At 42.2% G+C, this 13482-nt stretch overlaps 1 protein-coding gene across 1 annotated transcript in view; it reads left to right on the forward strand.

Moving 5' to 3' along the window:
• Positions 1-13482, forward strand: part of CDAN1 (codanin 1) — a 104398-nt gene that overhangs the window by 36701 nt on the left and 54215 nt on the right. The window contains exons 9-11 of the mRNA XM_044271939.1: positions 831-920; positions 8665-8740; positions 10076-10290. Of these exons, the coding sequence (XP_044127874.1) occupies positions 831-920; positions 8665-8740; positions 10076-10290 (381 nt within the window). The remainder of the gene's footprint in view (positions 1-830; positions 921-8664; positions 8741-10075; positions 10291-13482) is intronic.

Below are 13482 nucleotides of genomic sequence, written 5' to 3' on the forward strand. Positions count from 1 at the left end.
GCGTGAATGAGAGCCAAGACCCGCTGCGGACAGCAGAGACATGGAGCATTAACATTATTGATAATGCTCTTCGCCTCTCTGTGATATTTTTACTACAAAATCACAGTGGCAACTTAATCTCCCTGTGATTTTGTAGTAAAAAGTTCACATAGAGGCACGGAGCATTATCAATCATGTTAATGCTCCGTGCTTCTTCTGTCCGCAGCGGGTCTTGGCTCTCATTCACGCAGCAGATGTCACGCATGGCATCCGCTTGTGTGAAACAGCTCTAATAGACTCGGGTATATGGCTGACCTGGGTACCTTTTGTTAAGGTCCTAGGAGCCTATGGCAACCAATCGGCACACCCCAGTTGTATTGTGGGGTTGCCGATGAGCTTCCAGAGGGAGCCCTTTCCTTCTTTAAAACCACTTAATTGCAGCGGTTGGTATTGACTGAGGCATCTAGTAGTCAAGGCCATTTTCACAGGAGCGCATGCGTTCCTGGAAATAGGATATGTTTAATGGCCACATTTTCAAGCCTGGATCAACCGTGGCTTGTCTGACCCAAACTCAATGCATAATAGTGATCTGTGATGCTCTCATTTCCAGTCTGACCATGAGTCTACTGTTCTGAAGTCTGTAGAGCACTATGACAGCAAGTTCAGGTCAGCCGATCTGCAGCAGGATTGGAGTTAGGTGTTGGTTGTCCTATATCTGAGGTTTATCTTACCTGTATCTTTATGCAAACTCAGATGATGTTAATCCATTATAACTGAGCTTATTTTTGTCACAGATGCAGTGCGGTATATTTCTGTCTTTGTTATAACCATTAATAATTTAAATATTTTAGAGACATTTTCTATGAGCTTCTACGCGAGTGGGAGGATTGCCATGGAAAGACTGACTGGGACTTTGAGCGTGGTTTGGGCAATAAGATAAGGTAAAAAGTTTACTGTACAGATCACCAGTTTGTGTCCTTAACCCCTTCACTACCGAGCCACTTTTTACCTTAAATCCCAATCCGAATTTTGCAAATCTGACATGTCACTTTTAATGTGGTAATACTCTTTTACTTATCCAAGCCATTCTGATATTGTTTTCTCGTGACACATTGTACTTCATGAAATTTAAGGGTACTTACACACTAGCGTTTTTCTTTTCCAGCATAGAGTTCCATCACAGGGGCTCTATACCGGAAAATAACTGATCAGGTATATCCCAATGCATTCTGAATGGAGAGTAATCCGTTCAGGATGTCTTCAGTTTAGTCATTTTGACTGATCAGGCAAAAGAGAAAACGGTAGCATGCTACAGTTTTTTTTCGCCGGAGATAAAACCGAAGACTTGCCAGAATTTTTTCCATAGAAATGTATTAGTGCCAGATCTGGCATTCAAAAAAACGAAATGCCGGAACCGTCCTTGCGCAGACCGAAAAAAAGGTGAAAAAAGTAAATGCCGGATCCGTTTTGCCGGGTGACACCGGAAAGACGGATCCGGCATTTCAATGAATTTTTTTGACTGATCAGGCATTTTTAAGACTGATCAGTCTTTCTAATGCCATCAGTTGGCATCCGGCGACAGAACTGCTTGCCGGGTCACTCTGCCGCAAGTGTGAAAGTAGCCTAAGTCAATATATTTCACTTTTTATAAAAGAATCAAAAATTTACCAAAAACTTGGAACAATTTACTTTTAAGACAGATAGTAATACTTCAGAAAATGGTTATCAATCAACATTCCCAATATGTCTGCTTTATGTTGGCATCATTTTGTAAATCTAATTTAATTTTTTTTAGGCCGTTAGACGCTTTGAATTTTAGAAGAAATTTTTCAAATTTTAAACAAACCATTTTTTTAAGCACCAATTTAGTTATAAAGTAATTTTGAGGGACTTACGTAATGGAAACCACCCATAAATGACCCCATTTTAGAAACTACACCCCTCAAATTATTAACTGATGTTACAAACTTTAACCCTTGAGGTGTTCCACAAAAATTAAAGGAAAATGGAGGTGAAATTTCAAAATTTTACTTTTTTGTTTATTTATTTTTTATGTTAATCAATTATTTCTTGCCACACAGCAAGGGTTAACAGCAAAATAAACCACAATATGTATTACTCTGATTCTGCAGTTACAAAAATACCCCATATGTGGCGGTAAACTGCTCTATGGGCACGTGGCAGTGTTCAGTAGGAAAGGAGCGCCATATGGATTTTGGAGGCAGATTTTGCTAGAATGGTTTTAGGCACCCTTTTGTATTTAAAGAGACTGACAGTGAAAACCTTCAAAAAGTGACCCCATTTTGGAAACTACACCCCTTAAGCAATATATTAAGGGGGGTACTGAACACTTTAGAAACACTTGGCTGTGAAAATGAAAAGTTAAATTTCTTCAATAAAATAATGCTTTAGCCTAAAAAAAATTATTTTCACAAGGGTTAACAGGAGAAAAAGCACCCCATAATTTGTTACCTATTTTCTCCTGAATACATCAACACCTCATATGTGGTGGTAAACTGCTATGGGGGCACATGGCAGGACTCGGAACGGAAGGAGCACTCCAAAGACATACTGATAGGAAACTTAGACTGTGAGCCCCATTGGATGCTAATGTCTGTAAAGCGCTGCGGAATATCGTAGCGCTGTATAAGTGCATAAAATAAATAAACATATGGCTTTTGCAGTGCAGATTTTGATGGATTGGTTTTCATTTTTTGAGTGGTTGCCTTAAGTGGCGGTTAATTTTTTGCGGGACGTTTTCATTGGTACTATTATGGGGTACATAAGACTTTTTGATTGCTTGGTATTACACCTTTTGTGAGGCACGGCGACAAAGTCTGTTTTGGCATAGTTTTTAAAAACATTTTTTTACAGTGTTCACCTGTGGGGCCATCTCATATGATATTTTTATAGAGCAGGTTGTTACGGATGCAGTGATAACCATTGTGTGTATTATTTTTTATTTTGTTAAGTTTTACACAGTGAAAGCCTTTTTGAACAGAATAAAATCTTTGTTTTTGTGTTGCCATGTTCTGAGAGCCAAATTTTTATTTTATTTTTCTGGCTATGTTCTTATGTAGGGTCTCGGTGTAGGGTTTGATCGGTACCATATTGGGCTAAATACTCCTTTTTGATCGCTTGGTATTACACTTTTTGTAAGGCAAGGTGACCAAAAAATGGCTGTGATGGCATAGTTTTTATATTTTTTTTATACGTCGTAGCCTTAAAGAGGACCTTTCTATAATACGTCATGATCGACACAAAGTGGCAGAAAGCACTACTGAGAGCGAAGGGTGTCAGACATGGAAAATGGAATCAAACCGCTTCAAAAAGCAGCCAAAGTCACCGCCAAAGATATCGCTGCATTATATGCGAAAACAGATGACCTTGAAAATTGGTCACGCCGTAATAATATCAGGCTTTTTGAGGTGCCAGAAAAGGCGTGAATGCTACCGAATTTATTGAAAAGTGGAGAGCTGAAAAGTTCAAAGAAAAAGGCATATCGTCCTTTTATGCGGTGGAGCATTGCCTCCTTGACGTCCACCTCGTCCAATCCTAGAAAAGATATTGCACTATAAAGATAGAGACATTATACTACAGCAATCCAGGGACCATCCAGAGCTCACGATAAACGGGGTACAGGTCTCCATATTCCCGGATTATTCATCTGAAGTACAGAAGAAAAGAGCCCGCTTTGTGGAAATTAAAAGACGACTTTGTGGATTACAAATACAATACTCCATGATGTTTCCAGCCAAGCTGAGGGTAGTCGCCTTAGGAGCTGCGCTGTTTTTCGAAGACCCGGATGTTGCACTACAGTGGCTAGACAAGAATGGACGGCAGCTCAGAAATCAGAACTTGGGCACCTGAAATATCCACGGAGTGAGTAAACTCAGTACAATTCCATTGTTGAGATTTAAGTTCCTGCTGTGGACTTATAAGGGATTTCCCGGTCATGTTGATGGGACGTCCCAACGCAGGAGCGTGAGTAGTACCGTTATCTACGCACCGATGCAAGTTTTTAACGCACCTATGTACGGGACTGAAGTTCGCAGTAGAGATTGTTGGGCTAGGTTTTTATGGTTAGCCCTATGTTATGAAATTAATATAGCAAAATCTGAATACATTTAGTTTTCACTGAGAGGGGGAGGGAACATTCCGGTATCAGCATGCTAATATGGAAGAAATGGCATTTCTGGGATGAGAAAATGTGGATAACTGGTAAACGCTTATGTAAATTGGAAAAATGTAATGGTGTCTGTGACTAAAGTGATTAACTGGAATGTGCAGGGAATGACATGGCATATTTAGGTATTTATCGAGATGCCAGCCAGCCATCTGCTGCCTACAGGAAACACATATGACCAAATCAAAAGTGCAATTGCTCCAAAAATCTTGGGTTGGCTACTCTGTACACTCGGTCTTTTCCGCATATTCCAGGGGAGTGAGTAGAATTGTTAATAAGAATATACGCTTCGAATGAATATGGGAATTTGTGGATGTAGAGGGGAGGTTCATATGTGTCCACTGTGCGATTAATGGAATGAAGATGGTGCTGGTAACAATCTATATTCCCCCGCCATACACCTCAGTGCCACTGAGAATGGTGCTGGAGTTTATGGCGGAATATCCTGACATTCCAGGCTTGATAGTTGGGGATTTTAATAATGTAATTAACGAAGAACTAGATAACTGCAGGGTGTCAACTGGAATGACGTCTGGAATGGAAACTCCCTTTGGTAGATTACTTGGGTAGATAGGCCTCACAGATATAGAGGGAAATGCACCCAGGGGAAAAGAAATATTCTTGCTGCTCTTCCATGTATATGTCTCTTTCTAGGATTGATATGGGGTTGGCAATCATACATATGTACCTATTAGTGAATAGGTCTGATTATTTAATCAGAACACTGTCTGATCATTCACCGTTGAGTGTGGACTTGGACCTGTCCGCAGGCATTAAGCCGGGGCCTAGAATCTGGCGTCTTAACGCCTTCTGGTTTAAATCTTTTGGGTTAAATGGAAGAAGTAAAACCTGCCATGAAGGAATTTTTTGAAATTAATGAGGGTACAGCCTCTGCCCACTTAGTATGGGAGGCATAGAAGGCATATATGAGGGGAATCTTAATTAAGTCCATCAGCAGGATCAAATCCAAATCTAAGGAGACCGATGCTCAAATAAACTCAGACATGCAGGCAGCGGAGATAGTCTTCACTCAGGTCCTAAATGAACAAAATAGTGCTAGATTGCGAGCTGCACAGGAAACGCTGCGTTGTCATCTCATTCAGGCAGCAGAGAGAAAGCGTTTATTCTACAAACAGAGGTTCTTCGAAGAAGGAGAGAAAGTAGGTCACATGCTTTCTATGATATCTGAAGCTCAGCAGGGAATAACGTCTATCACTGGTTTAATGGACTCGAGTGGACAACTCAGACAAGACACTAATAGCATATTGGAAATTTTTATACAGCTTTATACTCCTCTAAAACATCATGCTCTGACTCAGATACGTGAAGCCAGCTCTCTTGTAGAAGCTCCCCATTAAAATTAGAGGAACTGGAGGAAGCAGTGAAACTAATGGCTAATGACAAGGCACCAGGACTAAATGGTCTCCCGTTTAAGATATACAAAAAAAATTCGGATATACAACTCCCGGAACTGTTAAAGGTATTTAACCATTCCCTGGAAGTGGGATATTTGCCTCCCTCCATGCAAGAAGCAGTGAAGGTAGCCCTACCCAAACCTGGGAAAGACCCAAAATTACCAGACTCATATAGACCAATTTCACTATTATCCACGGATGTCAAGATACTGGCAAAAGCCTTGGCTGCAAGACTATCTAAAGCAGGGGTGCCCAACCTTTTCTGGTTGGGGGCCACATCGTCAGCCTGAACCAATTCCAGGGGCCGAAAATAAAACTTAAAGGAGATATTACCAACTGAAATACTGTATTTTTGGCATATTAAACATACAGTATATATCATTAATGTCTAGTTACACTTCTAGTACTCCCATCTAATGGGAAAATACATGAGATACATGTGAGCAGATACTAGACATAGGCATACAAATCTGTTACAGGATGGTTGGGGGCCGCAAAGAATGGTATTGAGGGCCGCATGTGGCCCCCGGGCCGCAGGTTGTGCACCCCTGATCTAAAGTAATATTATCTGTTATCAATTCAGACCAATCGGGCTTTGTGCCGCAAAAGTCCACCTCAATCAATATTCTCAGAGTATTCATGAGTCTACAGATTCCATCTGACAATATGGGGTATAGGGCAGTTTTCTTTTTGGACGCAGCCAAGGCCTTTGACAGCGTGGAATGGCAGTATCTGTAGTCTACACTTCAATATATGGGGTTTGGGCAAAGATTCATATCTTGGGTCAATGTGCTCTATTCTAGTCCCAAAGCAAGAATTAGGGCAAACAGGGGTGTGTCTATGAGTTTTCAATTGCAGCGTGGTACACGACAGGGATGCCCTTTATCGCCGCTGCTATTTGCACTGGCGATAGAACCATTGGCTGCTGCAGTGCGTAAGTCTCCTGCGATACGGGGCTTTTGCTATGGAGTAGTATAAAATAGAGTAGCGATGTATGCAGATGACACACTGCTGTTCTTAGGAGATGCACCCACATCTTTGCTGGCTGTAATGTCTCTCATTGACAGGTTTACCCAATTATCAGGCTTAACAATTAAATCTGCACTAATGCTTATAGATGGTCAGCCAAGATCACAGGTGATACTAGATAAAAATATCCCATGTGTAGGAGAGTTCAAATATCTGGGTATTAAAATATCCCCTAAAATGTAAGATTTTGATGAATTAAATCTTACCCCACTGTTAAAGAACCTTCGTAATAAAGGCAAGGCTTGGTGAAAATTACATATATATTCTTCACAATGCCCCGGTCTTGCTGCCAATGGACAGATTCAAAAAGATTGACTCGAATATTTAGAGACATAATATGGCGTAGAATAAAGCTTGCGACACTACAATACTATAAAACGGATGGAGGCCTAGCAGTTCCTAATCCCTGGGAGTACTACTTTGCAGCTCAGGGCCAACACTTTAAAGGATGGCTAGAATTAGACACCTCAGACATGACTGGTCCGATTTATATAAAAAAACCCTGAAAGGTAGAGACCTAATGATACTACTGGTGGGACTGGAAGCGAAAACAGTGCGATCAGAAATTCCTATAAGACACACAATGTATTCAGTGTGGCAAAAGATTAAACGGCTGAGAGGAATCACAGAATATACCCCAATATGGCAAAATCCAGTATTTATCTGAATTCAAATCATTGTCCGGATTTGATGAGTGGAAGGACAGAGGGGTGATGAGAACGGGACACCTCCTGGAGGGTGGGGTGTTCAGATCCTTCACCAGTATTCAAGAAATATATGGCATCCCTCACAGGCGCTTTTATCAATATCTGCAATTGCGTCATGCATATAATACGATGATTAAGAATGGTAGGGTAATGGCACAAAGAGACGCAGTGTTGCATCTGATTGTTTTGGGAGGGGAAAGAGGGGGGATGATATCTCTAACATATCGACTGCTGCTAGATAAATACCTAGACTCTCACCCACTGACTAGAATGCATAAATGGGAGACAGATATGGGTGAACTCACGAAAGAGCAATGGGCTGATATATTAGAGGCGGTGCCTGTGTCATATGTGAGTGAAAGTGGAAAGCCTTCACAATTATTTATTATCCATAGAGTGTACAAGACGCCAGTGTTTTTACACCGAAATTGGTCACAGATTAATGCTAAGTGTCCTCGGTGTGATATGGCACCTGCAGACTTGATACACATGCTATGGAAATGTGCGGTCCTGACTGTATACTGGAGAGAGGTGACTGCTATCATATAAAAAGCATACTCAGTAAATATTCCACAAGACCCGAAAGTGTGTATCTTAGGCTATGTATCGGAATTGGGTACGTTCAAACTGGCTATAGGCAGACTGCTGTATGTGGCTAGGAAGCTGATCAGCCTGGATACAGGCTGAGCCTCCCACAATTGGGGAATTTAGGTGCAAAGTCAACACCATGATTGTATATGAAAAGGCCATTTTCCAGAAAAGAGGCTGTCCCAGCAAATGTGAGAAGCCATGGGAATCTTGGCAGGCACAAATGTGCATGGGTGCTAACTCGGGTATAAGAAGCAGCTGATGCCGGAATGGAGGGTTGGGTGGGAGAAAGGGGGTAGTTAAGAGTTTAAATAATAAGTATACGTGACAGTTAACAACTAAGATACAATAAGACTCATGTGAAATCTCAATTATTGTTGCAAATCAGTTTTATTGTATAATGTATACTGTACATTTGTGTTGTACTCTTTTGGAATCAATAAAATGATATCATAAAAAAAAAAACACTGCTGTGCCGAGAAGGAAGAACATCGTGTTTTGGTGGGGTTCACAGGTGTCGGACCACCATCAATCCTAATATTATGGCATATTCTAGTGATATTCAGTGACGTTCTGTAGTTTTCAGATTTTGAACTTTCAGTGCAATGATAAATATGTTTATTCAGTGGCTACTTTATGTCTGCAGATATATTTATCCTAACTTTACTTTTTGTTTCATAACTTTTATGTATTGCCTTTCTATTCTTGCTAATCTGCTGGAGTAAGATGTTGACATACTAATTTTGTTATTTTCTTTCAGGGCTATGATGTTAAACCTCTCTGTAGCCTGTAATCACAGTCATTTTGCAAGGCTCTTTCAGAGGCAGCTAGTTCAGGTAAATAGCGTGTATTAGCGTCTTCTGAATTTTGCACTGTTTGGCCCTTTAACTACCAACATCATACTTTCCAGAAATGTTGGAAGACTATTTGGATTGGAAGCGCAATTATAGTTTCATGTCCAGCTTAAAGGGAACCTGTCACATCTGACATATGCAAATGGTGCCTTTAGTGCTCACAGCACAGAAGCTCCGCTCCATTCACTGCCCCCTATCTCATACCATTGATTGACAGGGCCAGGCAGTAGGTTCCTAAATAAATCTGCCCTGTCAATCAACCGCTCGAGGGAGGGGTTGAGCAGTGAATGGAGCAGAGCTTCTGTTCAATGAGCACAACCGCCGCTACCCTCATTACATTAAAGGACTCATTAGCATATTTCCAAAAAGCTAATCTTATCTGCAAGGGAGCCATAGATTGCTATAAGAAAGACACAGTTGGAATCGGGTGAGCTAAGCCGATGTGGCACTATGCTGCGATGCATAGGCACATAGCTGATGACAGATTTCTTTAAGGGCAGAATATTGCAGTACCATGTCTACATTAGATCACACAACAGAAAAAATATTGTGCTAATTTGTTAATAACATCTCGTGCAGTATTCACTGGAGAAGTACCATTAGTAGTAATGCTTTACCCTGGAGAATAATTAATACTTTTCTCCAGGAATTATTTAAAAAGGTGACTAGCAATTCCTCATTGAAAGTGACTAGGATGGCCTGTGTCGAGCTGCCAAGCTGTGTGGCTGGACTGGGCCCTGCTAAATTACACAGTGTTCTAACATCTGGAATACAATGGAGAGTGTTCCTGTCAGGCTACTCAGCCTACCAGCATATCACACCAAACAGGTCTTCATTAATATCTATTGTAGAGCAGGAATTCCACCCTACAATAGGCGGTAATGATGCGACCAGCCTACAGTATGCCGTGATTGCTGATCAGCATGACCGGAATGGGCAGCAGGGTTGCGTCAATATTATAGTGATGGTGCCATCCTGCTCCCAGTTCCTGTCAGGATGCTTATCCGAATATCATAGAATAGGCAGGATTGCATCATTACTATTTATTGTATAGCAGAGTTCCTCCTCTGGTATATAGTAAGGAAGACATTATGTGTGGTATATGCTGTCAGACTGAGCAGTCTGACAGGAACATTGTATTGCAGGCCCTGGAGTAAAGGGTGTAGCGAGGCCCCACCCAAACAACAGCTGGATGCAGCCTGTCACATTCTCTGGTGAATTGATAGCAGCCTTTTAAATAATTAACTGGGAACAACTTTAAGTTTATTAGTTACTTATAATGTCCATTATTATTATCTTTCATTTTATTCTATTCAGATGTGCAAGGGACCCACTGGAGGGATGGGAGGTGTTGGCAGTGGTGATTATCCTGACCAAGATGTACTCAACATGCTTGGGTCTGATAACCTTAACAGATTGAAACGTCTACAGGAGAGATTTGTGACTCCTCAGAGTGTTGGTGGCCCTTGTCCTCCTCCTTCTTTTCCTGGGTACCAGGAGTTCTTCAGAGACTTTATTCTCAGTGCTGGAAAGTAAGTACTGCTGACACTTTCAACTTGCTAAAGGAATGCTTTATCTCCCTGATCTACAGTGTTACGTGATTGAGGATTACATTTGTTAACCCCTTAGAGACCAGCTTGTTTTGGGCCTTACTGACCAAGCGTTTTTCTTCCTTTTTACATTGTCGTGTTCCATGAGCTATAACTTTTTTTTATTTTTCCATCAATATAGCATTATGAAGGCTTGTTTTTTGCAGGAAAAGTTGTCGTTTTTAATAACTTTCTGATTAACTTTTATTAACTGGGAGGGAGATGGGAAAAACAGCAATACTGTTTTTTACGTTATAAATTTTACGGCGTTCATTTTTCAGTATAAATTAACATAATATATTTATTCTTTGGGTCAGTACGATCACAGTGATACCAAATACATATAGTTTTTGTTAGATTTTACAACTTTTTTAGCAATAAACCCCCCCCCCCCCTTTTTTTTAAGATTATTATTATTATTTATTTTTTACATTGCCGCTTCCCAAGATCCATAACTTTGTTATTTTTATTTCTATGGAGTTGCGTGATGGCTTGATTTTTGCGGGACGTCTTATTTTTTTATTGGTATCATTTTGAAGTGAATGGAGCCTTTAGATCACTTGTTATTACGTTTTTTCGGTGGCAACTAAGAATAAATTAGCAATTCTGTCTTTTTTTATTTTTTTATTTTATTTATTTTATTACGGCGTTCACATGTGATATTTATGTAGTCCGGGTCGTTACGGACACGGCAATACCAAATATACTGGGGAGATGTTTATTTTTGCAATTTTTTTCATTATGTAATTGTAAATTTTTTATTATTTTTTTTTTTTTTACCACTTAATAGTCCCACAAGGGGACTATAACAGACATTATTTTGATTGCTTTTAAAATGCAATGCATTATCCCTATAATGCATTGCATTTTAATAGCAATGCTATTTTAACATTGACCAGCAGGCTGCGCCAGAGAGGCTCAGCCTGCAGTAAATTACTACAGCCAGGACCGGGGCCTACATCGGAAGCCAGATGTGTGTGAAGCCTATCGGCACCCCGCGATCGCATTTGCGGGGTGCCGATGGGAGACAAAGTGAGTCCGCTCCCTCTTTTAGTGCTTTACATGCGGCGGGCGCCATTGCCGTGGCATGTAAAGTGTTCAACAGCCCAGATCGGCACTCTTGCCTGTCCGGGCTGTTTAGAACAGGGCCGCAGCTCTCATGTGATAGTCGGGACCCCGCTCTCCGCTGCATGGGGAACCTGTGCAGCGCTTAGACTGGGCGGCCCGGGCCCCCAGTGGCGTAGGGCCCCATAGCCATCGCTATGGCAATTCCTGCGCCACTGGGTATAGCTGCTGCCACTAGGAGGCGACACTAAGCATAAAAACTGTTAGTTCCTCCTTGCAGCTATACCCCTCCAGCAGACACTGAGCTAATCAGTTTGGGCTTATTGTACGTAGGAAACAGACATTTTTTTCTGCTGGTCTGCCAAAGTTTTTTCCTTTTTTATTTTTCAGGTTTGGGCTGCAGGTGGGCTCTCAACACCTGTTTTTTCTACACTTGAGGGGGGAGACCAGTGGCTGCTCTTTCCCCACCTCTGGAAGAGAAGGAGGAACAGTGGATCTCAAATCCTCTGTTACCTGCCAGCTACAGTGTCACATTTGCTACTATCTCTGGAAGACCCCCTGTTACCGGTGTAGCCGCCCTCCCCAAGGGGCAGCACACTGAGGAAGGTGACATTGCTGGAATCAGGGTGGGCAGAAACCATCTAGGTAATGTGGACATTGCGGGAAGGTGTGTGTATCCCACCCAGATACCTCAGCTGGGTGAGATAACTAAAATCCGGAAAGTATAGTTTGATGAGACAGTTTTCTATACATTTTTTTTCTGGGCTGGATTATACTTGGATTGGCGGATAGGCTACAGTGCTAGAAAATAAAGCATTGTTTGGACTTCAATCCGGTTGTCTGCGATAAATCTGTGATTGAGAGCCCCTGAGAGAGAGTGATCCCTTACAGTAAGTATATTACCTACCCCCCGTGCCTGAGCAACCCTTGTACTGTTTTTTCAAAGTGAACACAGAAACATATGTTGTTTCTCCTAGACGTTGGCCCCTGTATCTGGTTACTCTCCGCCTTGGTCCCACCTCCGATCCCAGGCCCCATCCACGCCCTGTGAGCCAGTCCCGGCGGTCGCATGTCTACTGCCGCTTTTCTACTCGGGGGCATCGGTTCACCCGCTCCCGGCCTCATTGTTTCCTAGTGCACTCCGCTCCCTCCCTACATCGCCGCCCCAACCAGAAGTTCTTTTGGTCGGCACCGCCAGCACTTGAGACCCGACTCTGCGGCCTACTAGACCATATCTCCCAGCGTGTTTCTGGTGCGGGATCTGTATTTTCAGAGCGTGAAAATATCGTACCCTTGCCAGTTACACTACCACTGAATTCCGTGAGTCCTGTCACATTCCCTTCCCTCCTTAGGCGGAATATGTGCGCTCACCACTGGATACCGTACAGCCTGTAGCATTACCCTCCTTCCATAGGCGGAGTAATTGTCCTTGCACTGGATACCGTACAGCCTGTAGCGCTACCCTCCTTCCTAGGCGGTGTACTTGCTCTACCACGGGATACTGTACATCCATTGCATTATCCTCCTTTCATAGGCAGCGTAATAGCACTACCGCTCGATACTGTACAGCCCGTGCCATTTCCCTTCTTCCGTAGGAGGAGTAATTGCAACCCCACTTGGTACTTTACAACCTGTAGCATTGCTGTCCTTCCTTAGGCGGAGTAATTGCACTTCCACTGGGTACTATACGGCCAGTAGTATTGCCCTCTTTCCATGGGTGGAATAATTACACCACCACTGGATACCGTACATCCGGTAGCGTTACCCTCCTTCCAGAGGCGGCGTAGTTGCATTACCACTGGGTCCTATGCTTTCAGTAGCAGTACCCACCTTCCGTAGTGGGAGTATTTGCACTTACTCTGGATACTGTGCATTCTGTAGCATTACCCTCCTTCTATAGAGTAATTGCACTGCCACTGGATCCTGTACAGACTGTCCCATTACCCTCCTTACTTAGGCGGAGTATTGCACTTCCACTGGATACCATACGTCCTGTTGCATTAACCCCTCTGCAGACGGAATAATTACTCTCATACTGGATATCATCTGTCCTGTCTGCTTTTCCCCTTC

Source organism: Bufo gargarizans, chromosome 11 (genome assembly GCF_014858855.1).
Source record: "Bufo gargarizans isolate SCDJY-AF-19 chromosome 11, ASM1485885v1, whole genome shotgun sequence".
NCBI classification, from domain to species: domain Eukaryota; kingdom Metazoa; phylum Chordata; class Amphibia; order Anura; family Bufonidae; genus Bufo; species Bufo gargarizans.